At 44.2% G+C, this 17525-nt stretch overlaps 1 protein-coding gene across 2 annotated transcripts; it reads left to right on the forward strand.

Annotated features, from left to right (window-relative positions):
* The first annotated feature begins 624 nt into the window (after nt 1-624).
* LOC106581118 (bromodomain and WD repeat-containing protein 3) lies at nt 625-16638 on the forward strand. Of its 2 annotated transcripts, XM_014162877.3 has the most exons (41): nt 625-847; nt 949-1007; nt 1113-1142; nt 1359-1418; nt 2326-2476; nt 2605-2703; nt 2877-3037; nt 3121-3342; nt 3737-3837; nt 3931-4001; nt 4248-4348; nt 4520-4560; nt 4854-4955; nt 5047-5200; nt 6682-6816; nt 6913-7041; nt 7139-7364; nt 7690-7890; nt 8094-8283; nt 8453-8543; nt 8645-8788; nt 8907-8977; nt 9090-9303; nt 9434-9550; nt 9790-9897; nt 10049-10173; nt 10284-10366; nt 10478-10589; nt 10708-10769; nt 10855-11010; nt 11155-11401; nt 11490-11559; nt 11646-11693; nt 11815-11940; nt 12023-12175; nt 12359-12528; nt 12636-12931; nt 13030-13194; nt 13365-13691; nt 13830-13979; nt 14094-16638. In XM_014162877.3, exons 1-41 carry the CDS (start codon nt 811-813, stop codon nt 15476-15478), a joined length of 6690 nt encoding a protein of 2229 aa, XP_014018352.2. In that variant the 5' UTR covers nt 625-810; the 3' UTR covers nt 15479-16638. The 2 variants fall into 2 exon arrangements, with proteins under 2 accessions (XP_014018352.2, XP_045559777.2); XM_045703821.2 differs by having other exon boundaries at nt 949-1142.
* Nucleotides 16639-17525: the final 887 nt, after the last annotated feature.

The following is a 17525-nucleotide window of genomic DNA, read 5'->3' on the forward strand; positions in this document are numbered from 1 at the left end:
TTAATTCTCCTGACCTGCTACGAAAAGTCACTTCTGACAGCGGATTATCCCATCTGGTCAAGACCCCTCAAATGCGAGTGCAGGATGGGATAGACAGACACCACATCCGTGACTAGAGAACAATGGTGTATTTACATGATGTAAGAAAAGCGGGTCTATCATGTCATATCTCCAGACAAATGTAAATAAAAAAAGTACTATGTACTACACAGGCTGATAATGCATTGTTCTCGTCAGCATTGCATGGCCCATTTGTCTATACACAACACAGGGATGTTTTTCTTTATTCAGTTGAGTATTTGAAACAAAGCCTAAGTAGTGTAGCGAAGTAAGTGCACTAAAGACAAATCGCAGTGTAAAATAAAGCATAATAAAACGTGACAGATTTGTCTCGCTAACACGTGACGTCATCAACAAGACACGACCTTGTCGAAGAAAAGACAATGCTGTCTTTAAACTATAATTCCGCATATAGAAATAGCTTTCTTTGTTTACATTGATCCAAAGCGTTCGAATGTATTTAAAGAGAATATCAATGCAATTAGCGGCCGAGCTTAGCTTTGTCTTTGTTGTAGTCGAACAAAAATGTAAGTTGTTTCCCCACCCCCTATTTCCTCTGCTGTGGCGGAAGTAACTAGTATTGCTGAGGCCTCATCCTTCCAATGGCGACTGAAAACAGGCTGATTAGAAAGCGGGAGCAACCGTGGAGGGGGTCAGAGCAGTGTAACCGAAATTAAATAAATATATCCTACTCTCAGTAGTCATAAAGTTAGTTTACAATTGTACACCAACCAAATCACGGCTGATTCAATGGCCAAAAGTCGGAATATTTCGCTCCTTGAATCGGGTAAGGCGCATATAGTTGCCTAATTCATTGCTTAAATTATAGATAAAGCTTGATTTAATTGATATCCAATTGTGGTACTATTTTCTGCTATTCACTTACAGAGTTATATTACCTAATTTCACGTTTTCTGACAACTGGTCCATGTCGGAGAGCGGCTGAGGTAAATTGGCGTGCCTTATTGACATTTCTTACTATTCAAAATTGTTGGCGAATAGTTCATGAAAGCAGCACATTCGAAACACCTATTTGTTTTAATCAATTGCAGGTTCTAGCGAGCGAACTAGAAGAATATCAGGTGTGTATTCCGGCAGCAGCGGCGTTCTGCAGTCTATGTATGTAGCTAGCGATCCCGATTGGACTGGAACGTAGAACTTGTCTCACTCACGACTTTTAATGCTTCTCTGACCGCCTCACTCGTTTGACATCACATGTTTTTACTAACTTAATTTCTGGCAGTGTTTCTAGCATCTTCAGTGTTGTGATATACACTAATGCGCACCATTTTGGATAGCTTTTACCCTGCAGATTAGACTGGCAAGGACATGAACATCCAAGATCTTACGAAGATTTGGTAAGTCTATAATCAATAGATGTAAACTCATTGTCGAATATATGTTATTGTTGAATGACAACCACGTTGTGTGTCTGGGCCATTTACTCTTTGTTCAATCAGATTTAATCGTTGTTATATTGTTGTTGCATAATAACCAGATTTTAACTTTTACATTTATGTAGGATTACGTATTTTCGTATGTGTCGAAAGCTTGACACTGTAGTATAGAAACAAAATTGATAGAGCATTTATAAATATATCTGTTGTACTGCAGATAGGGTGGGGACTCTTGTGGTTCTGGCTACGTCAGGACACCACTGTTGACCAATCCACGCCCTAGAAAGGCTGTCGTTGCGTTATTTTCCTTGTGACCTGTGTTGTGATTCGTCCGTTGATGAATGTGTTTTACATAAAACGTTCTGCCCACAAGGAATGTAGCACACTGGTGGAACGAGATCAGGTGTACATGAAGAACCCAAGTTATGTCAGTTAATTTTTCTAGGGGCAAAAAAACATAAGAAATTATATTTTCTTACAGTGCCACTGGCTGACAGTGTACTGAAATATTAGACATAAAGACTTTGACCTAAATAATAAATAGACAATGTGGTTGCAGTACTGTAGTTTTGTGATTCCTGGTGTCATCATTGTTTACATTTTTAACATTTTAGTCATTTATCAGATGTGATTTACAAGAGCAATTAGGGTTAAGTGCCTTGCTCAAGGGCACAACAACAGATTTGTCACCTAGTCTGCTCTGGGATTCGAACCAGCGACCTTTCGGTTAATGGCCCAACGCTCTTGACTGCTTCCCAACCTACAAATGTTGTGATTGCTTGAGGAACAAAGCATAGATAGTGGTTTAACTTGTAACAATGAAAGCTGGATGAGTCATTCGGCTCATCAACACTGTTTGATCCCATAGGTTGCATCCAACAGACACATTGCACCTGACCATTTGCTGCAGATCTCTAAGCAGATTGGGCCGATTCTGGACAAAGAGGTGCCATCATGTGTTCCAGGCGTACATTCCCTACTGGGAACCGGGAGGCAGTCCTTACTCAGAACATCAAAAGGTGTTCAACTTTACATGTGTCTTGTTTGAGCGTGAATTCTAAATGTATACATCAGCAACTATTCTTTCTGGAATCGAAATTGTAAAATGAAATTATTAGAACTGACTTTTTCTTTCCACCTCTTCCAGATTACGGCAACGTTCGGAGGAAAGGCTCATCATTTGCTGCCCTGCACAGAGGGAGACCACCAGAGATGCATTTGAACTGCAGGGATCCTCCAAATCTAGGTTGGTATTCTCTGACACAGGATTGACATGTTCACACGATTATTTTCTATTTATGCCGGTACTTTAAATTCAATGTGTGCTTATAACTCAACACATTCTGTGTTGTTTTCTGTTAACATGATTCTGTTATTATCATGTTTGGACTCTAAATCATAGTGTTTTGTCCTTCACAGTGGAGGTGTACAGAGGAAGGGAGCTAACCGGTACTCAACGGTTCAGCACTGTGAACCCTGTGAGCAACTATCAGCACATGCGGATGCACAGGAGGATTCTGGGTCATCTGTCTGCAGTCTACTGCATCGCTTTTGATCGAACCGGTCTCAGGATTTTCACTGTGAGTCATCATAAAGATCAAGTTCTTGGGGGAAATCATTTTAGGCTCATCACTTTATCTACCTTATCAAACCTACTTTCAAGGGCTCGGATGACTGCTTGGTGAAAATATGGTCTTCGTTTGACGGGAGGCTTCACTCCACCCTGAGAGGACATTCTGCTGAGATCTCAGACCTGGCTGTCAGCTTTGAGAATACCTTGATGGCAGCTGGCAGCTGTGACAAAACCATCCGAGTGTGGTGCCTTCGTACCTGTGCCCCTATGGCTGTCCTACAGGGGCACAGTGGATCCATTACCTCCCTACAGGTAGGAGCTTCTATCTTCCTCCAACACCCTTATTATGTTTTTATCTGACTAATGTTAGCTGGGCAAAGAGTATGTAAGCTAATGCTGTCCACAGTTTTGCAAATGTAGAAAACCATGCAACAGTATGATGTGATAACTGCACACATCTCTTTTTATCCCATTTTGTACATAATATTGTGAAATCTGTTGTGAATGTAATGTTTAAAACATTTATAACTGCCTTAATTTTGCTGGACCCCAGGAAGAGTAGCTGCTCCATAATAAATACAAATACTAAACCTGATTTGCTTCAGAAGCTCACATTGGACCACTAGTGTGTTGCTCTCAGTATAGATGTGGGTGCATAAGTCTATCTGGAACATCATTTAACTGGGTGAATTACATCTGTCCTCAGTTCTCACCATTTGCCAAGGGCTCAAAGAGATACCTGGTGTCCACTGGAACTGATGCAACAATCTGCTTTTGGCAGTGGGATGTCAATAACATCAATTTCAGGTGAGTTTCAATTGCTGGCAGTTTGATCAAGATAATAATTGCATCCTGAAAATTACATCATAAGTCTGAAACATTTACACTCTGTTTGTAAAGTGATCGCCCGCAGAAGTTTACAGAGCGACCCAGGCCGGGAGTTCAGATGGTGTGCTCATCATTCAGTCCAGGTAATGTTGTCAAGATAGCAGTTTTGTAAAAGAATGCTTTGGCTCTTTAAATACATTTCTACAAATTGATCATACAGTACCTATTACACTCACCATAGCTGATACAATTTTCAACCGATATATTGATCCAGCTTTTTACCTCGCCAACTGTTACAAGTATAAGCTACTCTAACATGGGTATAGAGAGGCTCTGAACCAAATTGGGATACATTTATAGTCGTTTTTGTGTTTTATAAAACGTTTTAGGTGGCATGTTCTTAGCGACGGGAAGTACTGATGATGTCATCAGAATATATTACCTGGGAGGTGGGAACCCTGAAAAAATATCAGAGCTTCATGAACACACGGTAAGATCCCTTGAAGATAAACCATCACATGGCAGCAAAAAGCTGAACACAAGAAAATAATGAGTTCCTAAAACTATCATTAAATCCATTCAAGCTTTAATTTACAATAAATACAACAAACATTGATGTAATATTGTAATCATTGTTGTCAATATATGTTCGCATTTTTAGGACAAGGTCGACAGCATCCAATTTTGCCACTCAGGAGAAAGGTATGATCAATGTGATTAGTTGAAGCACTCACCTTAGTCCAACAGTTTTACTTTATAACATAAGGAATCATGAGGATTGTCTAGAGCAATGGTTCCCAACCTTTTTCGGTCACTGTATCACTGAGTTTTGCTCTGACTGGAGTACCCCTGAAGTACCCCTCATTTGCATTTTACCAGTAAGCCTATGGTCTCATGAGTCTTATCAAGTACCTCCAGTGCATAAGCCAAGTACCCCCAGGGACCCTTGTACCACTGGTCTAGAGTTCATTGTCTTGGTTTGCCTCGTCTCGTAGGTTTGTGAGTGGCAGTCGAGATGGCACAGCACGCATCTGGAGGCTGACTCAGCGTCAGCAGTGGAGGAGCCTTCTTCTCAACATGAACGCCACTCTACCAGGGTAAGGAATGAACAGCTTGACAGCACCATTGCATACACCTACACATGCTTGTATCTATGTTTTCCTCCTTTCATATCGACTTTCTCCTCAGCTCGGAACACACGACCAATGAGGAAAGCTTTTTCAAGCCCAAGGTCACCATGGTAGCGTGGGATCGCCATGACAACTCAGTAATCACAGCCGTCAACAACCATATCCTAAAAGTGTGGAACTCCTACACGGGCCAGCTGCTACATATCCTTAAAGTAGGAGCAACCACATTGTCTTACATTCCATTTTTGTGAACATTCTGTTTCACAAAGATAACTGAGGACATTTTGTATCTGTAACTACTAGTAGTGTAGATTTCCATCCTTTAACTACAGTGCATTCGGAAAGTATTCAGGCCCCTTCACTTTTTCCACATTTGTTACGTTATGGTCTTATTGTAAAATGTATTAAGTCGTCTTTTTTCCCTCAATCTACACACAATACCCCATAATGACAAGGTGAAAACAGGTTTTTTGAAATGTTTTGCAACTTTATTAAAAACATACCTTATGTACATAAGTATTCAGACCCTTTGCTATGAGACTCGAAATTGAGCTCAGGTGCATCCTGTTTCCATTGATCATCCTTGAGATGTTTTGAAAACTTGATTGGAGACCACCTGTCCACCTGTCCCCAAGAACAGAGTGGCCTCCATCATTCTTAAATGGAAGAAGTTTGGAACCACCAAGACTCTTCCTAGAGCTGGCCGCTCAGCCAAACTGAGCAATCGGGGGAGAAGGGCCTTGGTCAGGGACACAGTGTTCCTCTGTGGAGATGAACATTCCAGAAGGACAACGCTCTCTGCAGTACTCTACCAATCAGGCCTTTATAGTAGAAGGCCAGACGGAAGCCACTCCTCAGTAAAAGTCACATGACAGCCCGCTTGGAGTTTGCCAAAACATGATTCTCTGGTCTGCGGCAGGGACTGGGAGACTAGTCGGGATCGAAGGAAATATGAATGGAGCAAAGCAGAGAGATCCTTGATGAAAACCTGCTCAGGACCTCAGACTGGGGCTAAGTTTCACCTTCCAACAGGACAACGTCCCTAAGCACACAGCCAAGACAATGCAGGAATGGCTTTGGGACAAGTTTTTGAATGTCCTTGAGTGGCCCAGCCAGAGCCCGGACTTGAACCCGATCGAACATCTCTGGAGAGACCTGAAAATAGCTGTGCAGCGACACTCCCCATCCAACCTGATAGCGCTTGAGAGGATCTGCAGAGAAGAATGGGAGAAACTCCCCAAATACAGGTGTGCCAAGCTTGTAGTGCACTCAACAAAGTACTGAGTAAAGGGTCTGAATACTTATGTAAATGTGATATTTCAGTTTATTTTTAATACATTTGCAGAAATGTCTAAACCTGTTTTAGCGTTGTCATTATGGGGTATTGTGTGTAGATTGAGGGGGGGGGGAAATTATTCAACATATTTTAGAAAAAGGCTGCATGTAACCAAATGTGGAAAAAGTGAAGAGGTCTGAATACTTCTGAATGCACTGTATTTGAAAAATAGTTGAAGTATAGTCCTAGATTCCTTGGTCAAGAGGACATTATAGTTCCACAGTTTTTTTCCCCTTGTCACTGCAAGCATGCTTTTCAGGAACAGTTCCTCAAATATCTTTGGTCAATGACTTGGTAAAATAGCTAAATAGCGTCAGACAGTGCGTTGACCTGACGGCTGTGTGATGCTCTGTGCAGGGCCACGAGGCTGAGGTGTTTGTCCTGGAGCCCCACCCCTCAGATCCCAGGATCATGCTGTCTGCTGGCCACGACGGAAACGTCTTCATCTGGGACATCGTCCGTGGCACAAAGACACAGCACTACTTCAACATGGTGAGGAGGAGCCACGCACCACAGAAGACTTAACAGTAACATCCATTCTCTCCAACTATGACTAACTCCATCTTGGTTGCTCTGTCTCCACTACAGATTGAGGGCCAGGGTCATGGTGCTGTCTTTGACTGCAAGTTCACTCCCGACGGCCAGCGCTTTGCCTGCACAGACTCCCACGGCCACCTGGTCATATTCGGCTTTGGGAGCTCCAAGCCATATGAGAAGGTAAGGAGGCAGCTCATACTGCATCTATGTATAAGAGTCCTCTATTCAATGGTTGGAGATGATATCCCAGTGAGATTGACTGCCTGTCTTTGTCCAGCTTCCAGATCAGGTGTTTTTCCACACCGACTATCGGCCACTGATCCGTGACGCCAACGGCTTTGTGTTGGACGAGCAGACCCAGCAGGCACCCCACCTCATGCCCCCTCCCTTCCTGGTGGATGTGGATGGGAACCCCCACCCCCCCAGATACCAGCGGCTGGTCCCCGGGAGGGAGAACATTGCAGACGAACACCTGGTGCCTCAGCTGGGATATGTCGCCACAAGTATGTTAACTACCTCATTACTTGACTATCTCAGTCTTCCTGCTTTGACCATATCTTTGAGTTAATTTGACTATTTATACAGCATTTGAGGCAGTTGTAAGGCAGTATGATCCTGGTGTTTATTGGACCAGTACAACAACACTAAAAGAGCAGTTGGGCACGTGTGTTTGTGTGGGTTTTGTATGACCAGTGCAACTACTAGCTGTTTCCCCCGAGAGTTTGTGGATGGGTGGATGGGTGGGTTAATCTGTTTGATTGAGTAAATGGGTGTGTTACTGAATACCCTTGCCCCTCCATCACACTGTGTCCCTGTTGTCCAACTCAGGTGATGGCGAGGTGATGGAGCAGGTGATCAGTCAGCTGACCACGGACCATGAGGAGGCCACGGCCAGACGCAGCGTTCTGGACGACGCCATCAGGCAGCTGCAGGAGCAGCAGGACAGGCAGAGCAGACCAGGGACACAGGCCCCAGAACAGGCCCCAGCAGAGGCCCCAGCATTCCCAGCCCCCAGCACCCCACGTAGAGGTACCAAGATAATGTTCCTAGCTCTCTTTTCCTTTCCATAAACTACCATTGCACTTGGGCATGCTCAAATACTTCACATTCCTACATGTTGATGATTAAGGACTCCATTGGAAATGGAAAATACTTTCTCATCCTTTATGGTTGAATTAATGATTGGGTTCTAGACAAGCAGTCATGTGGTGTTCCCTCCTCTCTGTACCCAGCATCAGTGAATGAGCGAGGTGCAGCTGAGGTGCAGTCGTCCCCTAACGTGGGTCTGCGGCGCAGTGGGCAGGTGGAAGGGGTGAGACAGATGCACCAGAATGCCCCTCGCAGCCAGATGGCCACGGAGAGGGACCTGCAGGCCTGGAGACGCAGAGTGGTGGTACCCGAGCTCTCATCCAGCGGGTACAGGTGAGACAGACATCTCTCTATTCCTTAAACAACAGGGGGAGATAATCTGTATAGTTTGTTATAAGACTAAAGGATGTCATTTATAAACAAGTCTACTCCTAAATGGTTAATCTCTAGAACATTATTCCTGAAATGCAAGTTGAAATTAAATGTGTAAATTATCTTGTAGTTGCCAGGATGACTTCCGAATTACAAAAGGGGAGGAGGAGATTGCCATATACAATGCAAAGAAACGACGTGTGACATATGGCAGTTGTAGAGTAAGTAGACACATTTATTCATTTAAAAATCATGACTGACCACAGGGATTTTTAAATGATACTGACGTCATACCTGCATTTCTGCTTTGCTTCTGCCTCAGGATGATTCTGAAGATGAGGTGCCTTGCATCAAACGTGCACAGTCCCGCAAAAAGCAAAAAGTCTTCCAGCAGAGCAAAGATGGGATTGTGGAAGAATTAATTGAGTTCTCCTGTGAGGAGGGAGAGGAGACTGCAACATCTGAGGTATATTCTACAAACCTGTGTGATAAGAAAAATGCTTTTGACATGTCCATTAGAGAATAACAAGCTATTTGGAATATTGGTGAGAGGTCAATCTTGCAATCTCCTTCCCCACCTCTAGGACCATGAGATGGAGGGCAGTGAACTGGATTCATCCAATGAGGAAGAGGAATGGAAAAGTGACAGTTCAAGGTACAGATAAGCTCTTTGCTTCTCTTGATTCCTTACAAAGGGGTACATGGCGTATGTCATATTGTCGTTTCGCTTGGCTTAATGTGAACATAACTTATGTTGCCCATGACAGCCACTCGTCCAGTGAGTACTCTGACTGGACAGCAGACGCTGGGATTAACCTGCAGCCCTCCACTCCCGTGTCATCACGGAAACGAGTTCGCCGCCAGCTTAGCAGCTCGGAGGAAGATAACGAGGAGGAAGAGAAGCAGCAAAGTGACGAGGAAGAACGACCTCCTCAGACTAGCAAGCAGAAATCCAAGAAGCCCAAAAGCAAGATGCCCAAGGTTAGCCACTGTACTAACCTGCATATTTTGTTTGTCAATGCTTGTATCCTGCTCTCGTATGACAAAAAGTAGTTTCACTTCCCTATTGAATATTAAATCAATCTTATGTAATTGTACATGTGTATCACAGCGGCCTAAAGCCAGGCCGTCCATGAACCGAGAAGTGTCCAACGAGTTCAGACCCTCAACGTGGATCACTGATGTCGTTCCTAGGAAGTCTCCCTTCGTTCCCCAGATGGGTGATGAGGTACGTGACTGTCTGGACCATATGGCTTCCCTATTGTTGTGTGCATCTTTGGGGTCGAAATCAGGAGGCTGGTGGGAGGAGCTATAGGTATGGATTAAATGGAACTGTATCAAACATATGGAAACCAATTTTGACCCCGTTCCATTAATTTCATTCCAGCAATTTCAATGAGCCTGTCCTCCTATAGCTCCCCCCATCAGCCCCCTCTGGTCTAATTAATGTTACCCTCTCTCCCTCAGGTAATCTATTTCCGCCAGGGTCACGAGGCGTATGTAGAGGCAGTGAACAGGAACAACCTGTACCCCATTAACATGGAGAAACAGCCCTGGAGGAAGATGGAGCTGAGGGTAAGAGCATCATATCCACTCTGCTCCAAACTAGGAAACAGATAAATCTGTCTTCTGCCGATGCAGTAGAAAATGGGTTAGTGTGTTGAGAGGGCCAGTGTCTGAAAGGACATTGTTGAAGAGTAACTTGAAATTCTCTTTCTCTCTACAGGACCAAGAGTTTGTTAAAATAACAGGGATCAAGTATGAAGTGTGCCCTCCGACACTGTGCCGCCTGAAACTGACGCTCATTGACCACGGCACGGGCAAAATCACAGACAAATCATTTTATGTCAAGTAAATGATGCAACCACTTCAAAGTGTCTAACATTGAAGATACATGTACGTTTTTACAGACATTACCAGAGACATTTGGTAACTTTGGACTTCTGTACGCCTTCCCTCAGGTACCATGACATGCCGGATGTGATTGACTTCCTCGTGCTTCGGCAGAGTTATGACGAAGCACGCAGTAGAGTCTGGCAGCCAAGTAAGTTAAAACTACTTAAGGTACAGTAATGCGTGAGATGAATGGGTCAACATTTCGATACAATATTCTCTGCATTTCCCCCATCTAAAATGGTAGTATTCCTCACTGCAGATGACAGATTCCGGTCTGTAATAGATGATGCCTGGTGGTTTGGGATCATTGTTTGTCAGGAGCCATATCAGCTTGAATATCCGGACAGTCATTTCCAGTGCTTCAAAGTCAGGTGAGAATGTATGATTGGGTCTGCGTTGTTGGAAACCAGTCTAAATGGTCCCCAACGGTTGATGCCTTCTGCGGTGGATTGCATGCTTCTAACCTGCTTGGTTTTGCTTTGTTGCCAGATGGGACAATGGCGAAATGGAGAAGCTAAGTCCTTGGGATGTGGAAGCTATTCCAGAGGATGGTAATTTAACAGACTCTGTTGGAAATGTTTCATTCTAGGACAGAAGTACTGTATGGTAACAATGGTTTGTGTCTGTGCTCTTCAGCCCAGCAACCTGAGTGTGTAGGTGGAGGGGTTCCAGTGACAGCAGAGGAGATGAGAGAGGTTATGTATAAACCCCAGACGGGAGAGTGGGGTGAGAGGAGCAGAGACGACGAGTGTGAACGCATCATAGCAGGCATTGAGCAACTCATCACCGTCGGTAAGAACACTCACCTCACCACTGCATTTTGGAACTATTTCCTCCTCAGCAGACCTGGGATTGTATACCATTCCTAGATGGGCTAGTGAGGTTTTGAATTTCAAATTCACAGTACTTCTGTTTCCGTTATTTTTTTATTTACAGATATTGTAGCCCCATTTTCTGGCCCGGTGGACATAGTTCAGTACCCAACCTACTGCACGGTGATAGCCTTCCCCACAGACCTGAGCACCATCAGACTGAGACTTATAAATAGGTTCTACAGGCGACTGTCCTCTTTAGTTTGGGATGCCAGATACATTGTGCACAATGCCCGGACCTTCAATGAGCCAAGGAGCAAGATAGCCCATTCAGCAAAACTTATCACAGATGTCCTGCTAAAATTTATCAAGTGAGTTGTCCAAGTGTTATTGCGCTTTAACTTATACAGATAAATGTATCTGTATTTAACAACTTATGATGCTTTTTTATTTCCTCAGTCGACCTAGCTGTACAGATATTATGGAGATCTACAATGCTATTGAAGACATGGACTATACGGATGATGAGGTAAATCAGGTTTGATCATCAAATCATTCAAACCTTGCTGTGTAACTTTTGGGTTGAACTGATATTGATTTGAATGTCTTTCCCAGGACCTGGAAGAGGCACCAGGCCCCTCTTCTCGACACAGACTGCGCCAGGTAAGTAATGAAAGATGACGTAAAAACCAGAACATCTTTGTCTTAAAATCAGCAATGAAAATGTAGGGAGGTGGCTGGGATGTTGTCTTATATCTTATGTATGAGTCTCCCTTCACCCCAGCACTCTGTGGAGACGGTACCTGACCAGGACTCCTGGAAGGGACAGTGCAAGCGCCTGATGAACTATGTCTTTGAGTGTGAGGACTCCGAGCCCTTCAGAAAGCCTGTGGATCCTACCTCCTACCCAGTAAGAAAACAGAGTTCTACTGTAATAGTGACTCTGGCTTTGACAGAACTGTTGATCTAATGTGGCTCATGTCTGTTTGCAGGACTACCTTAGCATCATTGACACTCCCATGGACTTTGGGACTGTGAAGGGGACCCTTGAGGAGGACCGCTATGAAAACCCCATGGAGCTCTGCAAAGACATACGTCTGATATTTGCCAACGCTAAAGCCTTCACGCCAAACAAACGCTCAAAGGTATTTCCGCTCTTTCATTTCCAAACCATACAAGTGATTCCAGTGTAAGAAATTCAGCAATCTTCTATTGAGTTGATTTTTCATTTGACATTGGTCAGGTTCGGGATTGTCATCAATCTAGGGACTAGGACCTGATGCCAAGTTGCTGTGCTCTACAGATTTTTATCTCCCCTCTGTTCCCAGATCTACAGTATGACTTTGCGGCTCTCTGCATTCTTTGAAGAGCGAATCAGAACAATCATATCGCAATACAAAACCGCCGTCAAGAGCAGCGAGAAGCTACGCCGCAGCCAGAGGTTCCGGAAGAAGCTTCAGCACCACGAGTCTGCTGTACCCAGCACTAACACCACAAGGTAGGCCTCACTTCTACTGCCCACAGACCTCATTGGGCTTAAGGAAATTAACTTGTGTGGTCCACAGGACCTACAGCACTACTAATGATAATGTTTTTTCCCTTCAGTCAAAAGAGGGCTGCTCTAAAAACTCAGGAAAAAGTGGAAGCGGCGTCAACGACCAAATCTACCTCAGCCAAAGTGTCTGCTCCCGAGAGAACCAGGAGAAGGAGCCACAGCAGTGACAGCTCAGGCCACAGCTCTTCTGAAGCCTCCTCAGGGTCAGACTCTGAGATTGAGAGTGAGTTATCTATGAGTGACTCTGAAGAGGAGAAACGCCCGGGGTCCTCACAGCACCATCACAGCAGAGAGACCAGGGGAACCAGAAGAGTCACCAGGAACAATGGGGCAAAGAAGAAAAAAAGTTAGGATTTCACATAAATCTGGTAGAAGGCTGTTTGCAAGACATCCCTTAGTCTCTGTCCCTCAAATAAAATCCCTGTTTTTAACGTTTTATTTCAGTTGCCGAGAGCGAGGAAGAGTCATCCAATGAGGGGGAGGAGAGTGAGGACGGCGGGAAGTCGTCCAACTCTTTGTCTCGCCGATTTCCAAGCAGGTCCAGCAGCAGGAGCACCAGGCTGACCAGGAACAATGCTGTTGCCCATAGGAAACGCACCAAACAGCCAGGTAAACACCATCACACCATAGAGCAGGGAAAAGGAGAGGTAACTAGAGCAGGGAGTGGTCAGGCAAATGCCCTTATGGTTAAAGGTCTGAACTGCCCATACGAGCAGATATTTTTTTTTATATATGATTATTAGCCATTAAAATGTTGTTGCTGCTCTGTGTGGGTCCAGAGAGGGGTGCCCAGATGAATGGTCACTGCAGAAAATTTGGGCGAGAGAGGCGGCTAAGCAGCGAATCTGAGAGATCACCATCCCAGGGTACAGACACTTACAGGGATGAGGAGGAGAATGTGGGCCGCAGGACAATGAAAAGGAAGACTGCCAGGGCGGCCGTCAACAAGATGAAGCTTCTGGAAGCCTCTGAGGGAAACTATGGTTCAGCCTCTGAGGAAGAGGACAAACATAGGAGGAAAAGCAGCCGCCATGCGACCCGAGTCAGCAAACGCACTGCCGTGAGCCAGAGCAGCTCTGAATCAGAGGAGCAGTCATCAGCACAGAGTGAGCACACAGTCAGCTTAGACTGGTTTGGATCAACTTTTATTGTTCATGGATCTACTGTACCAGAGCCACAAAAGGGGGAGTTTGTTGAGAAAACATTTAACACTGTTGGGTAACATAACGCTTTCTTTCCCCTAGGTTCTAAAAAAGACAAGGATTCATTGGGTGATTGGGAGAACAATGAGGACAGTATTGAGAGTGAAGCTTCATCCTTTCGTTGCCATCAGAATGGAGAGAGTAAGAACTCCAACAGCCGCAGGACGACCAGACAAGCTGCAGAGACTGGTGGTAAGAGCTACAGACATACTGTAGATGCTTTCAGTCATGGCTACTTTCGCTGCCTTTTCTCCAAGTTCAGTCATTTGTTGCTGTAGTGTTAATGTTTATCTATCTCTATTTCAGATGATTTGTCTCATGTAAATGGGCACAGCACAAAACATGACAGTACTTCTGAGGAGGAGGAGAGCTCTGATGGTGAAGAAGAGGAAGAAGCTGTTGTGTCTCAGAAGTCCTCCAGAAGCTTGACAACCACTGCAGTGAGCAAAATTAGAACTTGCATTACCAGTTATATGGCGGAAGAGAAGTCTGGCTCCAGAAAGAGACAACACAAACCTCTGGCAAGCTCTGACGAGGAATACCGAGAACACTATGCTCAAAAGCACCCTCACCAAAACGGGAGAAAGGTGGAGAAAGAACATGCTGAAGGCTCTGAGAAAAATTGTAAATTGCATTCAAAAAGCCAAGAACAAACATCTGCCTCAACCCACAAACAGGATGGCCCTGAATCAGAGGAACTCCGTGACACTCCAAAGAGATCAAGCTCTCGCAAAAAAAGAGTGAGGTCTGAAGAGGAGGAGGAAGAAGACAGCAACCACTCAGATAATGAATCAAAGGGAGAATCCAATAAACGTCAGTTGCGAAACAACAACAAACCCAAAAGACTGAGTCACAATGACTCAGTTTCAGAGAGCGAGGAGGAAGTTGTACCCAACAGGAGAGCAAGGAGAAAACTGCATGCTTCCTCAGAGGAAGAATCTGATGGGAAGGAGAAGCATAGTCCTAGCAGGCGGCCTTGCCTTCGAGCCCAACCAAAAAAGAAATACATCAATGAAGACTCTGAGGAGGACTTGAACTCTGAGATGCAAGGCAGCTGTAAGAATGGGAATAGCAATGCTGTTTCAGATAAAGGACATCAACGCAACCAAAAAGCTTCCCCAGCTACTACAAAACAGTCCCCTTCCAAGAGAAAACGCATTTACACCTCAGACTCCTCAGACAACCCTTATGAAAAGAAACAGTGCATGCCCAAGGCTAAGAGCTACTGCGAAGATGAGGACAAGGGGGAGACAAAAAGATCCAACAACAAGTACCCCAAGAAGGAATCTAGATCTCAACCCGAGGACTGTAGTAGTCAGGAAGACACCTCTTCCCACCAAGGGTCAGAGGATGAGAAGGAGGTTGAGTGTCCAAGGGGGAAGAGACGTTTGGAGCAACAGAAACGCAAGCGACAGGTACGCTGCAGCAGCAGTGCCCACAGTTCTGCCTCTAAAAGCGAGGAGGACGAAGAGTCCTCTGCCAGTTCAGGGTCCCAGAGCAGTCCAAAGAGAAAAAAACACAACAGGAGGTCAAGGGTCAGCAACAAGGGTGCCGCCCGACAACGCCGGAGGGACCCCTCTGAGGCAGACAGTGACCAGTCGTACGCAGAATTCCAGAGAGGAGCGTGTGGCACACGTATCAAGACCCGAAACCGTGGCAAACGAACGGTGACATATCACGACAGCGAATGAAGGCTTAGCGAGTGAGACTAATTGGAGACCTTGAAGACACTTGATCGCCACATTAAAGGTAGTAGCACTGGAGCTTTTTCAAGAGGAAATGCTGTGAATCTGTTTCATTCAGGGATATTTATATTTTCTATGAAAAAAAAATGAAAAGAGTAGTTTATAAAATATAGCGCAAACCACCTCCCATTCTGCTTTTGTGATTTGGCCAGCTAAATAACTGTATGGGGGAGCATTGTCAGCTTGGGTGCTATCTTAATATACCTCTGTTTAATCAAGCATATTTTGCTGGCTTGCACTAAGAAACACACTGTAGAGGTATTTCATACACTAGTTTCACATTAGGAACTCAGGGGTCAACTAAGTTTACTGTAGTCTCAGCCATTCAGTCTTGGGAACTAGAGTAGGTAGGGACAATAAACATTTCCAGGATGGCAGTTTCAGTCCAAGCACACTTACTGAGACAAAACTAATCCACTTCACCCTCCTTTGACTTCAAGTCCTTTGTAAATCCACATTAATTATCCTTTACTGTATTGTGAGGTGACTTGTTGATATGAGCCAAAATGTACAAATTTGAATTCCTAGTTTTCCTCCCCTTTGTTTTCATTATTTTTTTTTGGGGGGGGGGGGGGGGGGGATGTGTGGTGTGTATTCTAGTCATGGAATGAGGTGTAAATATATGGGATTGAGAATGGCATCTTTTGAAAGGTTTATGAGGATCATTCTGTAGCAAATGATTGCTTGTTTAAATTTGAGCATTAATTTTCCTTTCATGTCATTACAATGCATTGTCTTGCCACATGTCACAAATTGGTACCCTTTTGCCAAGTACAGGAAACCAAAAAGTACTTATTGCAAAATACTGTGATTTCTCATATTGGGAAGACATTCTAGTGGTGTTCTGTGTTATGTACTCTCAGTATTACATTTATCTTCAGAGAGAACTTGACTGCATTTAACTTTTTGCCAGTCACAATTTAGTTGTGTGTTGCGGCGGTCTTGAACTGCAATTGCATTGACATGTTTGCTAAATGTTTTTCATACACTTTGATACAAACATTTCATAGGAAAATGTTACTGGTACTCCGTATGGTTGTGGAGTGCAAGAGGGCTGTTTTTTTTTTCTTTTCTTCTGGTTAATAAAGACATAAATTCAAGGCTCACTTTGTATGTGTTATCAATTTCATATGCATTCTTAACCATTCCTTAAACTGAACAAAAATATAAACACAACTTCAAAGATTTTGCTGAGATACAGTTCATATAAGAGAATCAGTCAATTTAAATAAATTCCATTAGGCCCTAATCTATAGATTTCACATGACTGGGCAGGGGCGCAGCCATGGATGGGCATAAGCCCACCCACTGGGGAGCCAGGCCCAGCCAATCAGATTAAGTTTTTCCCCACAAAAGGGCTTTATTATAGCCAGAAATACTCACTAACATTTTAGAGACATAAGCTTTTTGTGCGTGTGGAACATTGCTGAGATCTTTTATTTCCGCTCATGACACATGGGACTAACACTTTACATTTAATGCATCCCAATAATGCTGTGTGGATCAATGCTTTTGCTACCGTGTGGATTGTATTTGAAGCAGTAGTTCAAAAACTTTAAGTGACAGCACCAATATATATAATGCCGCGTTGATGTGCTAGTTGGAACTAGGAAATGTTCGACTTTCTAACTGGTTGTAGTTATACATGTGCCGCGTTCAAAGAATCAGTAAGTAGGACATTTCTGCATTTCCTAGTTCCAATTAGCATTTGAACGCAGCATAAATTATTGGACATCACAGGGGCTCATGCCTCGTTTTTATCTCGGAAATGTCGACTTGCTAATCTAGGTGGCAGTGTCGGATTCCGAGTTACCCATTTGGGATGTATCAGGGTGTTTTCACACTTGGTCCCTTTCAGACAATTTTTGAGCACTCCGTACTGTTCGCTTATTTTTTGTGTGCAGTGTGAATAGTCCAAAGGAACTCGGACCCCTCAAAAACCCCTGAAGCGAACCAAACTGAGACCATCTCGAGAGGTGGTCTGAGTTCTGTT

The sequence above is a fragment of the Salmo salar genome, chromosome 20 (genome assembly GCF_965601325.2).
Source record: "Salmo salar chromosome 20, fSalSal1, whole genome shotgun sequence".
Classification (NCBI taxonomy): domain Eukaryota; kingdom Metazoa; phylum Chordata; class Actinopteri; order Salmoniformes; family Salmonidae; genus Salmo; species Salmo salar.

Excerpts from the sequence above, each read along its gene's own strand:
- LOC106581118 (XM_045703821.2), top strand. The coding sequence starts at position 811 with ATGGCCAAAAGTCGGAATATTTCGCTCCTTGAATCGG. Across the intron at positions 7,042-7,138 it reads GCTCCAAGCCATATGAGAAG|CTTCCAGATCAGGTGTTTTT; the intron begins GTAAGGAGGCAG and ends GTCTTTGTCCAG. Across the intron at positions 9,898-10,048 it reads GGAGGAAGATGGAGCTGAGG|GACCAAGAGTTTGTTAAAAT; the intron begins GTAAGAGCATCA and ends TTCTCTCTACAG.